The sequence below is a fragment of the Protopterus annectens genome, chromosome 13.part0, assembly GCF_019279795.1.
Source record: "Protopterus annectens isolate FY-2018-M chromosome 13.part0, PAN1.0, whole genome shotgun sequence".
Classification (NCBI taxonomy): Eukaryota; Metazoa; Chordata; order Ceratodontiformes; family Protopteridae; genus Protopterus; species Protopterus annectens.
Window position 1 is genome coordinate 439607595 of NC_056747.1, and position 24650 is coordinate 439632244.

The 24650-nt window shown below is 41.0% G+C and overlaps 1 protein-coding gene and 1 non-coding gene across 2 annotated transcripts in view; both read right to left on the reverse strand.

Annotated features, from left to right (window-relative positions):
* The window catches only part of LOC122787391 (elongation factor 2-like), a 41011-nt gene that overhangs the window by 10911 nt on the left and 5450 nt on the right, over nt 1-24650 (reverse strand). The window contains exons 4-13 of the mRNA XM_044054085.1: nt 18205-18416; nt 17952-18127; nt 16116-16221; nt 15532-15645; nt 6899-7037; nt 6553-6748; nt 5519-5777; nt 4668-4775; nt 3966-4319; nt 441-623 (exon numbers count right to left, since the gene is read on the reverse strand). Coding sequence (XP_043910020.1) covers nt 441-623; nt 3966-4319; nt 4668-4775; nt 5519-5777; nt 6553-6748; nt 6899-7037; nt 15532-15645; nt 16116-16221; nt 17952-18127; nt 18205-18416 — 1847 coding nt within the window. The remainder of the gene's footprint in view (nt 1-440; nt 624-3965; nt 4320-4667; nt 4776-5518; nt 5778-6552; nt 6749-6898; nt 7038-15531; nt 15646-16115; nt 16222-17951; nt 18128-18204; nt 18417-24650) is intronic.
* On the reverse strand, nt 15985-16050 carry LOC122788503. Its single transcript, XR_006362702.1, has one exon. It is a non-coding gene; the product is annotated as a small nucleolar RNA SNORD37 (small nucleolar RNA).

Consider the following 24650-nt stretch of genomic DNA (forward strand, 5'->3'; position numbering starts at 1 on the left):
GAAAACAAGGAATATTTTTGTTTTTTTGTTTTTAAATAGAAACACACAGAAATGCAGAAAAGGCAATAAGTCAGTAGTACAGGCTAGCACACTTTAGTGGGCAGCCAAACACTTAAACAGCAAACACAGACTTGAATTAGACTAATTTCGACTAAAATGTACTTAAGTGCAGATAAAAAGTGCAGTAAATAACTATGAAAACAGTTAAAGCTTGCTCTAGGTAAGCAGAAGGTAAAACAAATAAAAAAACAGCAGGATACTTAATCAGGAAAGCAGTCGCTTTTTTTCAGTTCTCTGTACCCAGGAAGACTCAACAGGACCACGTGGAGCTGTGCCTGAGCAATATCCAGCACTCTTGCTGAGATACCAATGGTGGCAATACTGCAAGCAAATCTAGTGAAGCCTGAAATTACAGCTTAAAAGTAAAAGATCAATCTTACCTGAATTTCAACAAGGTAAATTGGCTCCATAAGCCTAGGCTGTGCTGTTAACGCACAGGCATAGAGTACCCTTCTTGCTGTTGGAATGATCTGACCACCACCACGATGAATGGCATCTGTATGAAGTGTCACATCATGTATGTCAAAACGCACTGCTCTCATGTTTTCCTCACACAACACACCCTGTAAATGGAAAAGAAAAAGTTACACATTAACAGTCAGCACCAGGAAGGCACAATTCAGCTGTAATATATCTGCATGTTTAAAACACAGAAATGTAATCCTCTTGATGACCCTGGTCTTAAAAAAAATTCTGCATTAGCACTTAGCAAAGAAACAAAGCTCTTGCACACAGCATTCAGAACTAAAGCAAAGAGGGATTCAGGTCAGTGTGTGGGAGGCCATCACCTGCTAAACTCAGGGATATGCAGGATTTGCACAGAAAGCCCAGCTGAGAAAGTGGTTAAGGAGCATACAAGCTTCAAAATCCCGATTTTACTACACAAGCCTGCCATTAAAAAGCTAGTCTCCACATCTTTAGCTTAGAGTCTTCAATGGCTGAACGTGTTGGTCCAATTCAGTGTTCAAAACTCGAATACACTTTCATGTCATGCCCTTGCAACTCTGCACTCAAAGCACAAATGACAATGGATTTGAGCAACTGAGCATTACACTGCATGTGTAGAGAAAGAAACGAGCTCTCAAACTACCATTACCAGTAAGAACTTTTCTAAGAGTTTTACTCTGCAATATACCACAACATACATTTTGCTAAGGCAACCCAAACAAAAAGGTGGAAAGCAAGCATCTGTGCATACTTCTGATGCAATCAGAACATTTTGACAGCTGTGAGATGCAGCTAAACACCAAATGCAATACTAAGTCAGGGAGGAAAAATTAAATTATGCATAAAGGTGCACGGCCCCAGTTTACATGGAAACTAGTGCATTTGGCAAAGTTGGAAAATACCAGAGATGGGCAAGTTGCTCCTATTAAGATAACTTTGCTGTTTACCAATGTTCTTAAAGGCCAGATAGACTGACAGGGACAGCAGAAACTGATGAACAATGACTTTACTATTAAGAGCACAATCAAGGCTTGCACCAAGCACAGCAGACTTTACACCTTGGATGTAATCAAAGGGCATGGGGAAGACAAGTGGGTACAGCATATGATACAAACCACAGAGCAGTAGAGCCCCCCAGGGACCCCTCCACATCAACCACCAGCCCCAGCAACACTGAAGTACAAAGAGGTTAGAATGGGTATACCTTGTGTAGGGCACTGGAGGCTGGGCTGAAACTGACCACTAGCTTTGAAATATCTAGTTGCTTGCAATACCTACGGCAAAGAAATCTGCCAGATTTTAAACACAGAGCTCACTGCTTATAAACTCAAGGCATCATGCCTCAGATAATTTGAACTGTTTTGACCAGAGTAATTTAAGCTCTGCAAGCAAAGCCACAAGGAAAACAACCTGCACCCTGGGGGGAGTGAACGGTTGAACCAAAGAATTCACAGCACTGCCGCCTTGAATGGGCATTTGTCGCAATCCAATGCTTCAAAAGTACTTCAGAATGGGCAATGACATTGCTTTAGAGCCATTGGCAAAGAACACTGAAATAAAAGGATCAGTGGTATGCTATTAAAAGTTGGCTTATTTGCAGACTTTGTACCCTGCAAGTCCAAAAAAAGGACCAGTTTTGTGAAACATTCAGGATATAGATTTGCCAAAACCATAAGTTATGCACACATTTGTTCAGCAGTTAACCATATTTAAGGCAAAATTAGAACAAGTATGAAGTAAAAAGGAGTCTTATACGGCCAAGAACCTAATGAAATGGAAACTCCTTTGTGGACAGGAGCATACAAGCAGTGAAAGTATTCCGTTTATACAAGACAGGCAGGCATACATAACCAACGTTGGACAATTAAGAAATGCAGGAATTTATATTGGAAGGAAACAGTCAAGCATAAGCTGATCCTTCCAAAAAGGACGTTTAGGTTTACCCAATTTGAAAGTACATTTTAGAGATGGAGTCAAGATTTATACACAAGAGGGTTATGATTAAAGGTGGAAAGGGATGATGAAGCAAAGGGGGGGGGTTAAAGAGTGGGATTCTGTACACAAAGGACAACCAGAGACTATGGACAACATAGCAGAAATGTTTAAAGCCAAGCCAAAATAAACCAAGGGGGAGATTCTGCCAGTAGGGAATACAAGTAAGGATGCACAACAGGCAAGAGGGGGTTGGAATTTACTGGAGGAACCAGACAAAGGAACAAAGATGTTGCTAACAAGCAACTCAAGTAGGAGAGGAGAGAGTGGAAGAGGCTAAGATAAGACTGCAGGCTATTGACCACCCTGCCCATCAGGGCTTTAAAGTACAAAGAAAGCTAAAAAATGTTAAGCAAAAGATCTGCTCAGGCATGGTAGAGCATTAAGCTGAATGTAAACAGATGTTAAAGGGATAATTAGTAGGGCATACAAAATACTACACACAAATCAGGTTAGACAATACTGGAAGAGATGGAGGAAAAGCAGTTTATAAGAAAATAGAAGGCACATGCATGGCTTCCAAGTATGGAAGTAAGGCCCTGAAGTGTTTGCATACGCATTTACATTCCAAAGTCTACAAAAATTCCTTAAGTAGATAGCAAATGTTGGAAGTGTGATTGAGAATTGGTAACAGACGCATAAAAATTCCCTACAGAGCACTAATGCCAGGTAAGCAAATGTCTAAGGAAATTGAGCTGTGACAAGATATGAACTGCCTACAGATATTAGGTTGTTGGTCTTTCGGCTTTCCTGGTAAGGGGTCGCCACAGCAGAACTCTGGTCTGCTAATGATTGGCAGTAGTTTAAGAAATGCTGAGGTGCCAGCTTGACGCCCAACCTTCAATGAAGGCACACCCACTTATGCAAGTCTTTCGAATGCTACCCAACTGTGGAGAGGGCATGCAGACTCCACACAGAAGGCACTTCCAAGCCAAGCATCAAACAGGAGAACCTCTTGCTGTGCTGTGAGGTAACACTACCACTGTACCCTCGCAGCATCTTAGACACATTAAGTCCTAAAGTTAAATTCTACCAAAAAAGCAAGTACCAGAAAAAGGAAATCCAAGTATGCAAAACTGTACTCTAGAGACAAGACTGAGCAAAATTGCATAAGTGGAAATACATGCACAATGTTCAGGTGGTGAGGTTTAAGTGAAGGCAGGTATTGACGTTTTCAACACTGAACAGCAGAATAGGACATTTACAGTAGTCAAAGGGAAAAAAAGGTTCTGTTACTCAAGTTGTAGGCAAACATTCATTAGCGTGAGACAGACGTCTGCAGTTAACTGCGTAGGAATCATGGCAAGCTTTGCACATACTCCTGAGCCACTTGTATGGCACCAAGAGTGTGCAGTTCAGGTTAAACTGTGCAACACATTTATACAGCATAAATGTTCAAAATTTAAATTCATAACTTCATACCAAATGAAGACCTTAACCCACACTGAGTAAAATGAAAAACCCACCTCCTTGGTAGCCCACTGGAATCCAGCTACCACGCTGTCTTTTATTTCATTGAGGTACTGAACACCCTTTGTAACATCAATCAGGAGGTTAGGTCCAGTACCATCTGGTCCGAAGCACCAAATCTTCCTTGCCTCTGTGACATCCCATTCATACTTCTCTGCCAAATATCGTGCTCTCTGTTTCAGCTCTTGTCGAGCAGCAACATCACCTTTATCTATATCTTCAGCCAAGCCATCTGGGAATGGCCGGGCCTTCATAAACAGACGATTGTGCTTGTTAGGAGACTTAGAAAGACAAAGCTGACTGGATTCTTCAGCAACAGACTCCCGGTAAGACACAACAGGGTCAGATTTCTAAAGAAAAGAGATGTTAAATTTCAACTTGTTTTGTACTAGTACAAGAACAGCTCAGCCAAGTTACTATACCATCTCTTCCAGCTGAAGACCTACTGCCATATCAGTCCAGTTAGATTAGACTGGATCTATACCTGAAGTAGAACAGCTACAGATTGTCCTGAAGTGGTGTTAAATGACCATCACCACCCGCAAGTGCTATACTTGCTACATAACAGTATTTAAAGACTGTGGCAAAACTTTGCATTAAAATTTTGTAGATAAAGGACTGAGCCCCCCAACCCAATAACTCAAAGCAGTTATCAATGAACACATACCCAGCTCATGCTGAATTCCAAGATTACTTACCTTGAGGGGAATGCAAGCATGGTCCTCTTCTAAATCCTTAAGGCAAATTTCCAAGTGCAGCTCTCCAGCTCCTGCAATTATGTGCTCTCCCGATTCTTCAATTATACACTGCAAGCAGACAACCACAAAATGATTAACAGCAAAGTTTCATCCAAAAGTTCAGGCAATACCAGAATGGACCCTGGTGACCACAGTTCAAATAGCTGCTACAGCATTAGATACCAGTATGGAGAACAGCCGTGCCCAACCTGGGGTGGGACTGGGTTTGGCATCTTGGAGCTTGGGTAATTACCACCCAGGGTGAGGCAAGAGAATAGAAGCAGAAGCATTCCTTATGGCCAAGCAGCACATTTCAAAAGGTGACTATGGGAAATGGGTTCTACACAATTTGGAGGGGGTCAGTGCCCCAAAACCACCATCCAGTCCTCCTCAATCTTGTCTGGGTGCACAGACTTCACTGCTCTCAGACTGAAATTATCTGAAGTGACAAACTACCCCAAGAGATATGCAGGGGTGACCCATAGCACTGGAGTTAAAACCAAGAGGATGTAAAGTCAAACAGCAAGCTGGACTACCCCTCCACAAAGCCACATGGAGTGAACCTGGTAGCGGAGGAACATGTCGCCAAATACTGCATATTTAAAATTCTGTAGAAAAACCACACAATAGCCATTTCTTGTACAAAATTGCAATCTTACCATGCACTGGCAGCTAAACCACCAACTTTAATAGTAACACTGCTACAACACTCAGATCTTCAAAACTTCAGAATAAGCCAAGAATCACTAGTTGCACAAACGTGCACAAACTATTACAATTTTAAATAGTTAATTCCAACCAAAAACACTTACCTGAACCATAGGGTCAGACTTGGCCAGACGCTTCAGACCCTCAACTAGCTTAGGCAAGTCAGCTGGGTTCTTTGCTTCAACTGCCACTCTCACAACAGGGCTGACACTAAACTTCATGACTCTCAGGTTGTGTGCATGCTCAAATGTGGTGATTGTGCCAGTCTTAACCAAGAACTGATCAACGCCAACCAACCCAACTATGTTTCCACAGGGAACGTCTTCAATTGGCTCAACATAGCGACCCATCATCAGAATGGTTCTGAAAATAAGTTAAGTTTAGAAATTTGTCTTAACGGCTTGACAAAACGTACCATTAGTTAAACTGCATTAAAAACGTTCAGAACCACTTACTATGGAACAACCCACACCAGAACCTCAAGATTTGATAGGCAACATGTGCAATAAAGTATAAGCACAAACTGGCACCACAAAATTAAATGTTACAGCCAGCCTTCAAGTAGAGCACTGAAAAACATCTTACCAAGCCAGAGTTGTGTTCTGTAGCAGCTAAACATTACATACCTTTCCAGGGACAAATGCTAAACAAAAAAACACTTCTAGGATGTCTCAGTGTACCTAGGCAGTAATCTGGGTTCTTGCCACAGATTTAAAAAATCTGTAGGGGAAAGTGTGTTGTGTATATTAGACCCTCTCTCCCCAGAGATCCTATGAAAAATGGGTAATCTGACCCACAACTTTCCTGGTTACCAAATATCAAAATCTTTGTGACTACCAGCCACTAGGTCTAGAACACTAGTTCAGTTAACAGTGACTTAATTTAACCTTGCCGATCTTACATGACTAAGAATTTAACTTGGGTGTGGCCAACACTGCCACCAAAACATTAGATTTGTTACAATAAGTCAATGCTTCACATCAAAAGGTGTGCCTACACTGCTAAACACAAAAATTACAAGGGCATACACAAGCTATTACTGGATTGGCATACATCCAGACTTGGACACTAGAAAAAAAACCTTGCAACACAAACCATGAGCTTTGAGTAGAGAGCCTTCCAACTTTCCTTTACTCACCTCTGAATAGGCTTTATGTAGAGATCCTCCTTCTTGCCAGGAGTATAATTTGGTCCCATAATTCTGACTTTAAGTCCAGTGGAAACTGTACCAGAGAACACACGTCCAAATGCATAGAACCGACCTTTGTCTGAAGTAGGCACCATTTTGGAAATGTACATCATCAGTGGTCCCTTGGGGTCACAATTTTTAATGCCTATTTAAAAACAAACAATGTTAAACCCTATGCTGACATGACTAAACTCACCTGAAGAGTCCAACTTCTAGAGCAAGTTAACTTGAGCCAAAGTAACCCCCAATGTAGTGATGCACTTAGAGTAAGCCAAAGAAAATTAGATTTGCTTACCCATAGCAGCCTCATCATCAGGAGGTCCTTCATACAGCAAGTCACAGCGATATTTCTGAGCAGTAACAGGGGACGGCAAATGAATAGTAATCATCTGAAGCAAAGCATCTCCAGCAGGTAACCAACGGCGCATAACAGCCTATGCAGGAAATTTAAGAATTGTTAGTGATGTGGGGAAAAAAATTCACAAGTATGCAGTACCCCTCAAATCACCCCATGTACTCAAACAGTAACCACAAGCAGATCCAGTAATATTCTTACCAGCTTTTAAAAGCAAACTGCCCTACAGGATATACAAAGCAAACAGATGTTCATACCCAAACAGCACCATCCTCAAGCTAGTATGTTCAGGACTATAGTGCAACAATACACACAGCATGCCCACCCAGAATCATGCCCTCCCATATGAAGACTCACCAAGAGCTTTCTAAATTTCCCACTCCAAAATACTGAGTGTACACACCAAGTGGAGATTGTCCAGACTAATAGCTCTCATACTGCAAGGACAGGGCCAACCTCCCCAGTAGAAAGAGGATGACAAACTAGATTTAAACTATTTAGTCCAACTATTCTGCAATCTAAAGCCCAAAGAGGGTAAACAAGGCTCATTAATCCCTTCAAGGATCTGGGGAAAAAATCCCCCTTTGAGAACTGCTGGCCACCACTAGAAAAGGCCCATGCAGTTAATTTTACAGCAAGGGACTGGGCATGGTTTCCAAATGTGCAATAAAGACCTTTGTCTCAAGTGCAACAGCTTCCAGCAGTTATGGTTGAGGGCTACAAGTCAGGCAAAAATTGAAGCTTCAGCTATGAAGCTAGCAATCTGAAGCTAGAGAAATGGTGAAATTATCCACAAGGTATCCGAAAGCATATGCTCAAAATTGCCCACCTCCAGTCCCTGCATACTGGAAGAAAGCCCTGAATATTTTTGCCTGCTATATGGTGATAAATGGCATTTAACCACTCAAAAGGTAAGGATTCTTAAGCATTCTACCAGGGCACCAAAGCTGCTGACAAAGCTTCACTGGACTGCATCTAAAGGATGAAAATCCCAATTTAACTATCCAATGGAGCTTGTTTGCACCAGCTTCCAGTGGGTGGAGCCTCAGCCTTCACAGAAGCTAAATTATGCCCTTGCACTTCAAATATGAATATCTCTGGACCATAAGGAGTTATGAAAGTAAACGGCAAACTATTAGTGGTAGTATTCTTTACGTTCCATGTCTTAAGCTTTAGAGTCACAGTAAACAAACTTGTAATATTTTATTAACTGCCTACAATATTCCTTTGCAACCACTCAAGCTGCACACCTGTTCAGCAGCATTTTATTCATGAGAACCTTGAGTCTTGAGTGGTATTACTTGGTTGAGACACTTAACGTGAAAGTTATATCTATACAAAATATAAAACAGGTAATTTACTTACACCAGACAGGTCAGATATTAATGCAGTAGAGTTTGCCACTGTGTAAGCTTTAAGATGAAATCTTAAAACCCTTGCACGTAGCATGGTTTTGGAATTACTGATGCAAACCTAAAGTGATATAGTATGCCTACAGGCATCGGTAGGAGTTTCCTCCAGGTGCATCTACAGTTACCACTTGATGTAATGAATTAAAAATAACCAAAAATAAAAAAACACAAAGAGCACTAAAAACAAAATCCATGGGCAGGAGAAAACAGACCGATAAATGGTAATTAGTGTGGAACTTTATTAGACAAAATAAAATACAATCTAGTGCTTTCACCTGGATAAATACCAGGCTTTAAAGATAAAAAACTAAACTGCAAGTTTAAATACCTTGCTAATAAAATCATGTGACCTGTAGAATAAGTATAACGAATTTTTAAAGCACTAACAGCTTACAAATTAACAGTAAGCTGTAAGTCAGGTTACCAATACACAAAATAAAAATACAACAGAAAATTGTGACACCTTGTAAAAAATTTTACACTTCTAAAAACTCAGTCACAACTTGTCTTTCCTTAATTTGAGCACACTCGCAATACTAATACTTTCATTAAGACCAGGAGGTCTGGTGGCATTCAATTTAAGCTGCCACAACAGCTCTTTATACAAGACGAGCTTCCCAGTCACCTCCTCTGCTGTCCTGTAAAACCTGTTAAAGGACCATAAATTTAAGCTGCATATTGGGGCATGAACCAAGATGTTTAAAAAAGGCATTGGTGTCTTAGAAATGTCATAAAGGTGCTCATTCTTCTGAGTTCTCTCAGGTAGAAACTACAACATTGAATACACAGTCCTAAATATACAACACCCTTTGCCACAGTTGTAGTAACAATCGGCTTTAAATTTAAACTTCCTAGAAGGGATGTAAAGGGACCAGTCATTGATTATAAAATAACATTGCTTGCATGCCCCACATTTATAGGTTCCATATTTAGGGAAAATGGATCAAACCTGTGTCTTTTTTCAAAGAGACCTTTAAGGTTAGTTTCCCTTCTAACAAAATGGGGAAGTTCCTTAATCTGTTTAAGATAGTCATGGAGTGTTGAGGGGCCAATCTCTCAAAGTTGACTGCTCCACCTGCAAAGAATCATTAGAAAAAAAGTGTATACAAGATTATGTAGATCAAACTTTTCAATTGGTTTTGTGTATCATGTGCTATACCTTTGCCCAATAAAGGAAAATAAATAACTTCCCTATTGTTAATGACATCCTGCGCTAAATTGTTGACCAGGTGTGTTGGGTACCCCCTCCATAAAAAGAAGTTTCAAAAAATCCACCTCCTCAAAAAAAAGTACTTCATGGTACTGCACATCCTCGATGCACTTATAAATTTGTCCCTCAATTATACCCTTTTTCTGGTGGAAAGGGTGACCACTGTCAAAATGCAAGTAGGAGTCGGAAAAGACTTTTCTGTATAACCCTGACTGAGGTGTGGTCATTAACATCCTTGACTACATCTAAATAAATTTAAATTACTGACATTGTAAGTAAATGTTAAAAAAGTGTGGTAGAATTAATGCAATTCATAAAATCCTCTAGGGTGCCATCCCATAATAGACAAATGTAGTCTAGGTTTCGCTTGTAGTAATACATTGGGTCCAGTGTAGAAAAAATAAATTTACTCCCCGTAATGCAATGTTGGCATAGCTTAACAAAAGGGTGTAGCAATGGGCACTGCTTGTGCCTCAAGCTATGCCAACACTGTATTGTATTACTGAGTAAATTCTCTACACACTGGGCCCAACTTATTACTCACTACAAGCGATACCTAGATGACATTTGTCTATTCTGGGATGGCACCCTAGAGGATTTTATGAATTACATTAATTCTACCACACATTTAACATTTACTTACAATGTCAGTAAGGATTTAAATTTAGATGTAGCTCTTAAGGATGTTAATAACTGCACTTTAAGGTTATACAGAAAAGCCTCCTTTTCCAACTCCTACTTGCATTTGACAGTGGTCACCCTTTCCACCAGAAAAAAGGTATAATTAAGGGACAATTTATGTGCATTGAGGATGTGCAGTACCATGGAGTACTTTTTTTTTAAACAGCTTTTTATGGAGAGAGGGTACCCAACATACCAGGTCAACAATTTAGTGCAGGACGTCATTAATAGGGAAGTTATTTTCCTTTATTGGGCAAAGGTACAGGACAGGATACATGAACAAAACCAACTGAATAGTTTGATCTACATAATAGTTTTGTATACACTTTCTAATGATTCTTTGCAGGTGGAGCAGTCAATTGAGATACTGGCCCCTCTTAACACTCCATGACGATCTTAAACAGATTAAGGAAAGTCCACATTGTTAAAAGGGAGACAAACCTTAAAAGGTCTTTTTGAAGAGACCCAGGTCTGATAAATTTATTCTCCCTAAATATGGAACCTATAAATGTGGGGCATGCAAGCAATGTTTTTATAATCAATGACTGGTCTTTACATCTCTTCTAGGAAGTTTAAATTTAAAGCTGATTGTTACAACTGTGGGGCAAAGGGTGCTGTATATAGGACTGTATTCAATGTTGTAGTTTCTACATATGTAAAACTGAAAACACTCTGAATATGAACACCTTTTATGACATTTCTAAAGAGACAGCAATGCCTTTAAGCATATTGGTTCATGCCCCAATATGCAGCTTAAATTTATGGTCCTTGAACAGGTTTTACAGGACAGCAGACGTGACTGGGAAGTTTGTCTTTAATAAAGAGCTGTTGTGGCAGCTTAAATTGAATGCCACTAGACCTCCTGGTCTTAAAGTATTAGACTTGCAAGTGTGCTCAAATTAAGGAAAGCCAAGTTGTAACTTGGTGATTTTTTTTAGAAGCATAAAATTAAAAAAATTTTTACATGGTGTTAAAACAATTTTTTGCGTTAATGTATTTTGTGTATTGGTAACCACCTGACTTACAGCTTACTGTTGGTTAAACTGTTAGTGCTTTCAAAATTCATTATATACTTATCTAATAATTTAGATGCCACATGATTTTATTAGCAAGGTATTTAAACTTGCAGTTTAGAGAGTTTCTTGAAAAAGCCTGGTATTTATCCAGGCGAAAGCACTCTATTGTATTCGATTTCTTGTTCGAATAAAGTTCCACGCCAATTACTATTTATCGGTCCGTTTTCTCCTGCCTGTGGATTTGTTTGCTTATTTTGTTTTAATAATGAATTAAGCAAGTGTTCAAAAAGGTCCAAGCTAGTTAGAAATGTTTGCTAGACTCCAGCAAAGAAATTCTGTAGTGAAAGGACAAGCTTATTTCAGAGTCAAAATCTGAAGTGACATAACTGCATTAAACACACTTGGCATTTTCAATCCAGGATCAAAGGAACTTCAGAAAACAAAGTAACTTCCTGGACACATTTAAAGACTCAAAGGTGCCAATTTTTTTTGAAGTGGCAGTGCTAATTAAGCACAAGCTTTAACATGAAAGTGCTGTAGTGGGAGTGTGACAAGATGCATTCTATTAAAAATTATAAAAACAGCTTTGGCTTTCTAAGCAGGTTTGAAACTACCCAGTTTCAATATCCACCTATTCCAGAAAGATAACTTGGGGTACCCTGCCACAGAAAAAGTGCCTTGTAGAATAAGCCTGCAGTTTTGAAAGTACCATATCTTCCCATACCAACATTCTGAATGACATCAAAACAGGCTCTGTGTTCAAAAATGAATTTAAGATGATCATTCTTGTAAACAAACTGGTTCTCGTCCCAGTTGATCACGTGTACCAAGAGAGTAAAATATCACACTTCAATGGCTATTAAACAGTGAAGCAATACAAATGCCAGATACTAAAATCACAAAACTTTGGGTCAATTTCCCCAAGAGTTCTATTAGGCTGTTTATACTGGGAGTGAAGTGGATGGGTACAGGCTTCCCTTAACCCATTCACTCCAATGGAAGGTCAGAGGTTTGCACTGCAACTTCCAAAGCCTTTGACAACCACCAAATTATGGGGTCATTTCAAAAAAATGCTCATATCTAACCTTAAGGGTTAAACTAGTTGGAGTCTTTTGGCTTTTCCCGGTTAGGGGTCGCCACAGCAGAACTCCGGTCCACTAATGGTCAGATTTTTACATACTGGCTTGCTGGGCCCAATGCACAACCTTCAATGAAGGAATGCCCACACATGTCGCCACACAGAAGATGCTGAGAATCGAACTGGCAACATCTGTAAGGCAACAGTACCGCAGCACCACCACTGAATATTTGACACCTAAAGGCATCAGTAGGAGTTAACTGCAGATGCACCTGGAGTCCAAATGCACTCTCACTCACTCAACATATCACGATTTGGAGTTTTACATTTTACCACTATTTGCAGACTTAAAATTTTTATATGCAATTTGAGTGACCACATGTGGTCTGGCATCTTGATTTTTTAGTCTGTCCCATAATGCAGTGTCATGTATGCCCATTTCCTCCTGAAGCTCCAGTCACTGCATTGATTTTACATGCACACTGCAGTCCTGTTACAAAAATGTAATGCCAATGACAAATGCAAATGCCACAGAACAGAATTTCAAACTGCTTTTTACTGAAGTTTCTTTACAATGGCCTCACTGCAGTGCTTTGTGAAGCCTTAAGTGTACTACTTGGACTTCACCCATCCCCCTTCACACCCAACTTCCCTCATCCCCCTTCACACCCAACTTCCCTCATCCCCCTTCACACCCAACTTCCCTCATCCCCCTTCACACCCAACTTCCCTAGCTGTGTTATGTGCCAAGGGTGCTGCAGTAGCGTTGTCACCTCACAGCAAAACGTTGTCCCGTTGGATTTTCAGCTAGCGCATCTGTGGAGGCATGTGAATGGGCTTGCCTTTGTTGAAGGCTGTGTCAGGGCTGGTAACTCACTTAAAAATCCACTTCCAAACATTAGTGGACCGGAGTTTTGCTGTGGCAACCCCCAACTGGGATAAGCCGAAAGACATCGGTGATGGACTCTTGTACCATTTCCTTGTTCTAGCCTTTGCTTTCTGCATGGCTAGGGAAAGAACTGGGCAGCTGGCTTTTAGGAAGGTCATGGAAGTGACAGTTTGGGGAAGGAACTGGACAGAAAGCTAGACAGACATCCCTCTCTCTCTATATCATACCCATCTAGTGGAGAATAGTAGATTTAGTAGACTTGTATCACTGTATTCATAGCGGGGACAGTAAATGGACAGAAGTTGAGCATTTAACAAAATCCCATTGTTGTCCTTTTAGACAAAACAGATAAGCCTAATCATGGCATAATTTAGTGCAGGGGCAAATAAGAGTTGCTGTCAATATAAACAAGCATTAGAAAAGTCCACTTTCTGTAAAGGTTGGCCTCTTACATGCTATGCTCATTTCTGTATACAAGGGCATCCAAGAAACAATCCTCACAGAATGGATCTCTGAAATGAACTGGGGTGGGCAGTGGATTGATCACACTGATTAAATGTCAGGTCTTTTCCACAAGATGTTGTCCAGGTATCAAAAAACCTGGCACAAGCCAAGTTGTAGTTTCCCAGGTTCACAGCACCAAGTTGGCAAAAATGGCCACTGATTTGACCCCTTTATGTGGTCTGTATTAACCCTCAAAAAAAAAAAACCCACCATTTTTGCTGCCAGGTGGCTTAGGATAAACTTTACATTTGTACAACTGCTGCCTCAACCTTTTCCAAAACCTGCTGAAAGCTCTGTAATTGGCAATTATAAAGTCCGACTTTAGTCATCCAGTTTCTGAACATCTTCCTCAGATTTTAGTCTTACATGGTCATGCACCACTAATTCAACCCAGTTGAAAAATGCCAACTTATAGAATATTGAACCAGGGACCACTCCATTTGAATATTTAAAGATATACAGCCCTTTAACAGGTTTGCTTTTGAAAACAAAATATTAGGAAGACAAAATCAGTTTCCCTTTGTATTTCATAGGAACTTTTCAAAGTTCTGCATCTTTCATAAAGAATCATATCCCTGTCGCAAATTTTTGCAGTCTGCATCACTAACTATATTTAGCTTCCAAAAAACTTAAAACCAAGTTTTCACAATCCACCACTGTCAATTACAGCTCTCTCCTCTGGACTCTGTACCATGTTCATTCAACTAGACAGCTGCTGCATAGGTGGAGGGCATTTCCTGTAGTGTTCTGATCAACAGCTGCACTAAAAGTTCCCTGGCTGACATACAAATTTGGTTCTCAAAGCACTGTGCCTATATGCTGAGGCCCGACTTAAATTGATCAGTTCAGTACAAATAAAAATTGGAAGCCACTCTGGTATCAAACATGACTCCAGGCAAAATGTAGAACACAGCCAGTAAACAAACCCCAGAAGATGCACCACAACCCAGATGTCACAGAAAGCTTAGTAGTGTTTCATTCTCAGAGCTTCTGTCCAAGATTAAAACTTGGGGGGAATCCCTTCCTTATACATAACATTGGCACATTTGAGGCTTTAAAAGTGACAGTGCATAAACTTTAACACAAGTGCTCAAGTACTGTAGTGCAAGTATGACAGCAAAACATTCCTTTTAAAAAGGAATGAAAATTAATATCCATCTTTCAATGGATCATTTTGGCACCCGAAGCAATTGCAACCAAGAACAAAGTTGACACATCTGGGTAGTGTTAGACAAGCCTTCATAACCACACCAAGCTTGAAGGTTACTCTGGTACAAAACTCAGTGCAAAGTAGCACCCCAACATTTCACTTGTCACAAAAAGGTTAAAACTATGCCTCTCCAAAATAAGTATCCCAAGGGAGCACGGCACTGTAAAGTTTAAATGTTACTGGAGTTGCTAAAACATAAGGAAAAAAGCTAATTTCAAAAAGGTCTAGTTCACAACAGTAGTGAACACAAGTGGAGAAATTAAATCCTTAAATGAACTCCAGGCCAGCTACAGTTTAACACTGTAAACACACAAGACCAAACAAAATTAAGAGCTTTGAATTTGGGTATTAAAACTAGTAGTACGAATAAGCCTCAAGGGTTCTTGCTACAGCAATCGTCTCAATAGTCTAGCCAAAACTAGAGCCTTAGTGTGTGGGTGCAGAGTTAGCCCTCTAGGGAATCCAGTTTGGACTGGCCATATTCCAACAGATGGTTACTACACCACTACAAAGGCAAAACATGAATTAAGTCACTCTTGAAGGCTGCCCACATAACAGGAAAAGGAAACTTACCTTTAATAAAGGCTTGCCCTCCTTATCTTTATCTTCACTGTCAAGTTTGATGTCCAACTTTTCAACGAGCTTTGCAGTTTCATCCTTCTTGAAGTTCATGATTGCATCAAAAACCTATGCACAAAGCCAAAATGTCAGCTTCCACAAGTCTCTAGTCTCCACCTATTAAGTCAGATTGACTTTGCAGTTACCTCCATCCTTAAAGGAGGTATGTGCAGTTATTTGATGGGAGACTTCAACACCAAGCATGCGTGTGGTGTCCAAACTAAAAAAACTTCTATTCATACAATATTCATGCAACCTCTCACCATCCCCTTCAAAACACTGTTACAAGCTTGAATTTCAGACCATATACACAGTAGCCTCTACCACTTACCATTTTAATGTTCAAGTTATACCATCCCAGAATACAAACTACTCAAATGGAAAACAAAATGAAATCTGACTTCACTGCATCAGATGCACTTTTTCTTCAAAATGTAATCAGGTCAAAGTGAAGAAATACTGCTCATCACATGCACACATTTGATTGAATGCATGCTACACATTAGGGCACATTTTAGTAAAGTGCAAGAAAGTGTCACCTTAAAAATAGGGTCCAGAACCAGCTGACAGAATGTCCTTGGAAGCTTCTTGCCATCTGGACTATTTGGAGCTTTGCTGAACTTTCCAGCGGCTGGATCAAAATACCTTTAAAAATAAAAAAAATGAAAGCTAAAAAATAACCCAAGTGTAGGTGTTTGTGTTTACTACAGACCTTGCAAGGCAACTTAAAAAAAAAAAAAACTCAGGTCCAACATTACGCAAGACATTAGCAGCAGTGCCATAATGGCAATAAAACCCTAACCTTGTGCTTAGTTAAATCCTTCAACTACCAGAAATGGGATCTTCCAAGACAAGTTCACACCAAACTACACCCTCTCCTTTAAGGAAATGACTCAAGTTGCATTATTAATCTGCATGAGCTGGGGTTTGCCTTTCAAGACCTGTAGGCTTGAATAATGCAGTTCACACTAGGACTGCAGGCATGAAGATCCACAAGTATGCAGCAGTACCAAACAATGCTTTAAAATAATTCTGCTACAGAATGAAGTGTCCCATGGTAACCAGTATCTCAAGGGCAAACCCATGTGTAGAATACACGAAGATTAATTCATACCCTGTAAAACAGAAATCCAACCCTGACCCCCTGTACATGTACCCAATCTGACCCACAGAGGTAATACCCCCCTGCAAATCTCCACACCAGCTTCAGATACCCACACCAATAACTCAACCAGTTATGCAAGAGTATCATGGCTGTATTCCTCTGCTTCATCAAGGACTGAATTTTCCTTCCTGAAAAGCTTCTGTAATGAAGCATTTATAAAAATTCCAGAATGCAAAACTGGAACAGCATTTGCAATATTCCACATTGTTTACATATTCTGAATAAGAGTGCAATCACCTAGCAACCATCAGGCCCCCCTTTATATTTAGGGCCTTTCTGCTGCCCATCAGATGTTCGCAGCACCAAGCCATTTTAATTAACCAAGCAGCATATTTTCAGTTTTCAGCTTCATTAAGTACTCCAAATGAACACTGATACAGCTTCTAAAGCACATGTACACAATTTAGCACCATCTTCACATAGCTGGCTACCAGAAACATTCCCTTCTAACAGATTGGATATTTACATCTCACAAAAGCTTTGATAAAATGTCAAAGCTCAAATGTGAGCAATGGATTAGATGCATTAAATGTCAAAGCTCAAATGTGAGCAATGGATTAGACGCATTTAAAGTGAGAAAACAAGTGTGCATTCACTGCACTCCACTCATACCCGCAAACCCAATTTGCTTCACACATTCACAGCATAATTCCTCCAATAAAATTTTGAATTCCGAAACTCAAGTCAAAGTCCAGAACAGAGATCAGATGCAGATATACAAAGCTCAGTAAAAAGATCTGAGCATTCCTCTTTCACTATGGCAAAAATAGTAAGGGTGCAAGATAACCTGATAAAACATGAATTTAACACAATCGCAAGACTGCACTGCAGTAGAAGCCAAAGTGAATAATCCATGTTACCACCCAAGACTAAAGATTGCAAAACCACAAAAAAAATCTAGAAAGGGTCAGAACACCCGAAGTGCACAGTAAGACACTCAATGGAGGGGAAAAAAAAAAAACCACAAACAGTAGTCTTACAACTTACACAAAACCCAAGAGTTCAATGGACTTGCCCCTGGACCTGCCAATGTAGAATTCTAAAAGCCTGCACACAAACTGACAAAGCCCTAAAAACTAGTAAATGCTCCTGAATATTCTCAATCCATTAGCTCCTAAAGTGGGCACAATCAGTTCAACAGACAGTATGCAGACATTAGAATACCAAATAAGAATAAAGACATGTTTCTAATGGCAAACCACACACTTACTTGTCACCCCACAGTTTCTTCATCATGTCTTCCACCTTTCTGGCACGGTCAGCGGGAGTCATCTGTGCATCTCCTTTAGAAAACTTCATAACATACATCTCGGCAAACTGTTTTAGAGTAAACGCCCAACCATGCAGGCCAGAACCAAAGCCCACAGTTCCCAAAATGGGATCAACCTTAAAAGAAGGAGAGTTTAGTAAAACACCAAACGTACCAACTCAGAAGTTACAAGAGAAATGCAGTCAAGCCTTACCATGATGCATCCCATTGGGCCAGTCTCATCCTCTCCATAGGTGGATATAATAACATTCACATTCTCCACAATTCGTTGGAATGTTTGATAAAGCTCTTCAGGACCTAGTTGTAGTTCCAAGAGAGCACGGTCCATCTTGTTCATCATCAGCACAGGCCTAATACGTTCACCAATGGCCTGACGCAGTACAGTTTCTGTTTGTACACATACCCCTGTAACAAACGTGTTTTAAAACATCAGTCTCAAGCATTTTAAAATAGGCAACTTTGCACCATATAGACCAATTCTAAACTCATGGCACCTCTACACTGATTTTGTGGGGAGTAGTTTAGGCAATTCGGACCATTTGGTTTCAGAAAGTGTCCGATATGGTTTGCTGGACAAAGATGGTTAAAAACATTACAACAGCATAAGTAGATGGGGGAGCCCTCCTGATCAGCAGTCAGAACAGAGAAGCCAGGCATGGATGCCACCAACCCTCCCACGTGACTTGAAATCTCTAGTCAAAGCAGTTCTCAAATCTAGGAATACACTGGTGCTGTGGAAGTCATTTTTGGGGCAAGGATAACAACTTCTGAAATCTGGGCAGAGATGCTTAAAATAATTTTGATTTTTTTCCTCTGCTCAAGTAAAAGGTGGAGAAGCAGAAGTTTGAGAAAAGGCAGTTGGGTACAACACTAACATCCAGTAAGGGGAGTTATGTATTCATACCAGCACCATCCCACAAGAGTACAGAAAACAGGCAATGTATGACAGGATATTGAAGTTAAAAGAACCATCCTACCAGGAACAAGGCAAGTCACATTGTCTTCATCAGGGAAGCATAGTAAAATCCTAAAGGCTAAAGGAGTACTCAAGATCAACTCTACATGGTTCAGTGTTGAAGAGAACTGGCAAGCCATATGAAATGCTGCATGCTGAAAATAGGCATATTCTGATTTCCCCCAGTTAAGTTGCAAACAGATGTGCAACGAAAAAAGCCTTGCCAGTTTAATTACAGCATGCAAGTTTGGGAACATTAAACAGGTCTTACAAAAAGGCCAGTAACATGTGAAGCAACATGTCCACTGAAGGTTCATAATATAGACTACATATGTATAGCTCAAGTCTATCCAGCTGTCAGAATGCCACCCCTCAAATCTAGGACTAGAACATCTTGCATTTTCACTTGAGCCACACCGTTTCCAAATGAAACGGCTGTGGTACTTCCAGCCTTTACAATGCTGCTGTACACATCTTAGTTATCCTAAGTTTCCACATTTTTATGCCACCCAAACATTAACCCAGGATTCTCAATCTTTGTGGTCTATGCCTCTAGGGCCAAGGGAAATTTAGTCAAACCTGCAGAATCCCCAAGTGCCCTCCAACCCAAGGAATAATTCATGTAAAATGTAGAAAATTACCAAATCTCTAAAAACTGGAACCAGGCATTTAAGTTTGCATCCTTAATACAAACTTATGGGTCAATGGTAGAGTGAAAAATGCCAAGCTTTAAGGATCACATGTAAAAGGACCAAGTCTCACCTCTTCCCAGTAATAACAATTACCCTAATATAGACTGGGAACACTACTCAAGCCCAAACACCCTAGCCCAAAAGTTCCTGGAATTCATAAACTCAAATGCCATGGAACAACTAGTCACCATCCCCACAAGAGGAGATAACATACTTGATCTCATCATCACGAACATGGGAGCACAACGTTCAACACCGGAAGTATACCCCTCACTGGTGAGATCAGATCACAAACTAATCTCGCTGGAGGTCCTCATCCCACCCCCACCTGAAATAAAAAAGACCACAGTAAAGAACTTCTCAAAAGCCGACTTCACACTTCTAAAGACTAGTGTGGTCTCCTTTCAGGCCCCCGAGCTGGCGGAAAACAATACTCAAGCCGCTGAATCACTTACAAACGTCTTCTACCAGAACCTGCAGGACTGCATGGATAAGGCAATCCCAAGCAAAACAAAGACTTTGTACCAAAGGCAAGTGTCCAGTCTGGTGGACCCCAGCCATAAACAAACTCTACAACAAAAGGAGGAAGCTACTACAAGATAGAGCAAAATCCTTAAAAGGTAAGACACCCTTGATCACTATAAGTAAAAAACTAAGAGCTCTCATAAAATCATCCAAAGCAAATTGAGAGAAAAATAGCTAAAGACTCAAAAGACAATCATAAGGCCTTCTTTAGCTATGTTAGAAACCTAGGAGGAAACTCCCAGATATGCTCAGAACTAGTTCAAAATGATGTGAAGATTACTGATCCTACAGACATTGCCAACATACTGGCTGACAGGTTCAGTGCAAACTTCTCCTCCCCCCAAAAGGAGAGATATCTATACCAAATGAGTGCAGCCCCCCAAACATCTCCAGCGCCCAAGTGAGAACTGCTCTCTCCAAAGCAAAAAACACAGCATCCATGGGACCCGATGGTGTCCCCGGCTGTGTGCTCCACGAACTCAATGAGGAATTAAACCCACAGCTACGACAGCTGTTTAATCAAAGTCTTACCTCTGGATACGTACCCAGGGAGTGGCGCACTGCAACTGTGGTCCCACTTCAAAGGCGGTGCCTCAACAGACCCTGGAAATTACCGGCCCATTAGCTTGACAAGCCTTATCTGCAAAGCCATGGAGAGGAACATAATGGACCTCATAAAGACATAGGGAATTTGCAGACTTTGGATCCAACCCAGTTTGGCTTAGTCAAAGGCAGATCATGCCTTTTAAACTTGGTTGACTTTTTCGAAACAGTCACCAAAGCCATTGAGTGAAAGGCAGTCCATACAGCCTACCTCGATCTGGCTAAGGCCTTCGATACAATACCCCACTCTGGTATCATTGAAAAACTCATCAGCTTAAATGTTAACCCATACATCACAAGATGGGTTGCAAACTGGCTGAGTGACAGAACCCACAGGGTCAGAGTTGCTGGCGCCATGTCAGACTCAAAGCCTGTCACAAGTGGTGTCCCACAGGGCTCAGTCCTGGGCCCACTCTTGTTTGGCATCTACTTTTCCGAAGTACAAGCAAACACAGGAGGGTTATGGCTGACAGTTTGCAGATGACTGCAAACTGGGCGCCATAGTAGAAAACACATCTGACACAGATATCCTTCAGAAGGGTCTCACAGAAACGGATAACTGGTGCCAGAGCCACGGCCTAAAGTTAAATGCCAAAAAATGCATAGTCATACCCTTCGGGAAAAACAAGGTTACCCCTAGCTACCAAATAGGTGGCAATCCACTGAGCACAGAAGTTATCAGGGACCTGGGGACCCAGGTTGATAGTCTGTCATTCAACACCCATGTAGCTAAAGTAGTTAGGAAGTCCTTCTACATTGCCCACCTTATCATGAAGGGATTCTCATCTAGATCAAGGGAGGTCATAGTCTCCCTTTACTCACTCAGACCAATGATTGAGTAAAATGCCCCATTCGGAATGTATCTGACCCGACACTTGCAGCAGCTGGAGAGTCCACAAAAGTTCCTCACCAAAAGGATAAAGGGTCTCAAAAATCTGTCCTATGCTGCCCGACTGAAAGAACTCCAGCTCTATTCAGTCACTTACCGCTTGCTCAGAGGTGACCTTTGCCTAACATACAAGGCCATGTCAAACCCAGATTTGATGAATATGCTTCACCTCAAAAAATCTAGATCCAGAGCCACAAGGGCGGGAGACTTAAACCTCGACACTGCTATTAATAGGACGTGCTGGAGGGATAGATTCATCACCCAAAGACTCCCTATGCTGTGGAACAAAATCCCGGTACATGTGAGGCAGAGCACCTCGCTGGCCTTGTTCAAGAGAAATCTTGACCAATGGATGGGAGATCGCAGATATACCCCAGGAATTACCTCAGTGTCACTGCTCGACAGAGGCACAGCAAAATAATGGGTAGTTCCCCATACTAAAGGGGTGGCGTAAGCCACAAAACGATGGGCTAGGCTTATAAATGCCCTCGGGCAGATAGCCTAGTATGAACCTATGAACCTATGAGCAAGTTCAAAGATTGGAGTTTTAGCAAACAAGCTACCCCACCAAACTCAGTTTAAGCTACGCAGAAGGCCAAGTGTATGAACATTCAGTGTCCAACTCCCCACTATGGGTAGACACTGTTAGACAACCCCCCCAAACCTACAGTCACCATCTTTACTATGATAAAGACAGGTAGCTGATTTACTCAGTTAAAATCCTTCAGTCTTGCTATCTCCAGAGTGGACAAACTATCCCCCACTAGGTCCTTTTCACCTCCAGACACCCCCCTGCAAACCACCCCTCAAACCCTTCACAATGCACATAATGGCAGCTTCCATTTTTCTCCCCCATACTGATATGTTGGTGGAGAAGCCAAGTTGTAGTCCATACCTTGCCTCCAGAAACGTCAAGTCACAAAATAGATTTTCCAAAATGAGCAGTTCACAACCTGTGATTGACAATTTCCAGGATTTTACAAAAGCACAGCAGAGTGGAATTTGAAAGACATGTGTAGAATGGGTGTGCCTTTGTTGAAGGTTGGGTGTAGAGCTAGCACCTCAGCACCCATAAAAATCTGCCAATTAGTGGACTGGAGTTCCACTGTGGCAACCCCCAACCAGGAAAAGCCAAAAGAACTTCAAAATTTAGACCCTACTCAACACCTCCCCACTTTAGCATCCTCTGTAGCCTGCACATGTAATTCAGATGCTGGAAGTGCATCAATTTACAAACTTAAACAGGGATCAAATATCCTGACCACCCCCAAGGCCTCTACTTTCCTGCACCCAACTAGCTTACTGTGTGGGAATGGGAGCTGGGCACTTCCTACATCCTTCTACTCCCTGCCTAGTGTCTTAATGACACCTACCTTGAGGTGGCAGCACCTTCCCTGTAGGCTCCACCACTGTTGTATTCAGACAAAAAAGTGCATCCATATGCCAATTTCCCCCACTATTTCTAGGGATGCTGCACAAATCTTGACTCCTGAATAACCTTTTTTGAAAACCCACCACTAGCCCCTTGGGTCACCCCACACAGTTGGGGCTTTGCGTTACAGAACTAGCCATGGTCCAAAGCTTTTATAAAAATGGAACCCGGAAGGTCAAACCAATGACCTACACTTAACCTAATTTTCCACCTTTTCTGGGGAAGTGAACAATTCAGGGTGACTGCACAATCGGTAAAGAAAGAAGGGATTCTCCATTTGTTACATGCTTCCTACTGCCTGCTTAGAAACCAAGCCACAATCATACCCATAGCCACTTGTCTTACGCTTCAGAAGGGTGAACACTAAACTGTACGCAAGGAAGTGAGCTTCCATAATTTTTATTCTAGCTACCCTTATCTAGTCAGACTTCATACCCACACCAACCTGTCAAACAGTACACTTAGTGTACAACCCCAGCTTAAGAGCAAGCCTCAGAAAAATGTCAAGTCACTCACATTCCAAAGCTATAAGTGCCGCTTTGCAGTTCCAACCTCTTCATGCTTCCCACTTAAGTAATTTGTAGATATTTTTCTAATTTACCTCTGTCCAGAAGCATGGATTCTGGTCTTGATGCAGCACCAGAACAGCTTTCTACTCACTACACAGATGACACTATCCAATCTGGTTTAAGGCAACCAGTCTCTTATGAACTAGCACAAAGGCTAAACTTACAAAGAGATCCTTCAAGGTTAAAACAAGTACTCCTAAGAGAAGGAAAACCCAGAGTTCCACTTTAAATCTGGAAGATAGAGGAGCTAAACTCTAATCTGCAGATAGACGCAATTCCTTATGCAAGTATTATCAGCTACAGATAAAACAAATCTCACAATTATACAAATACTGTTTCAAGAGGACCTCCAAGCCATGTGGGGAAAAAAAAAAAAAAAGGATGCTACCCCTTAAATACTATTTAGAACAAATCAAAAAGAGCACCCACCTTCCTCAGTGAAAATGTTAATACCAGCACAGAAGCTACCTCATCCTACAAATCCCTGGGCATCTGGCTAGCCAAATCTCAACTACACATTCAGAACAAAAACCACCACACACCCCTCTTCTGGGCAAACAAGCCACCACCTCTTGCCATTTAAGCAAAATTTGCCACAGGCAAATACTCAACTTTAATACAGACTACCCATTATAGCTGCAACCTCAGAAAAATGCCAACACCATACAAACCACTTCAGAAAATCTCAGGAGCATCTCAAGCACAACCCAGCCTACCAACTTAATAGTACATTATTGCACTCACCATGCACACTAAACACCTAAACTAGGAGACTCCATTTCTGAGGGATCTAAAGATACTTCCTTAATTTCCTCTTTCCAACATGCTCACCTTCAGTTTTCTTCAAAATATCCCACGTCTTGCAACTATTCAATTACCATTTCTAAAGACTTCACACTTCTCTATGCAATACTCCTACCCCTGTAACAAAATATTTCAAGCTACATATCCTAAACTCTAAAGCACGTTTCAGT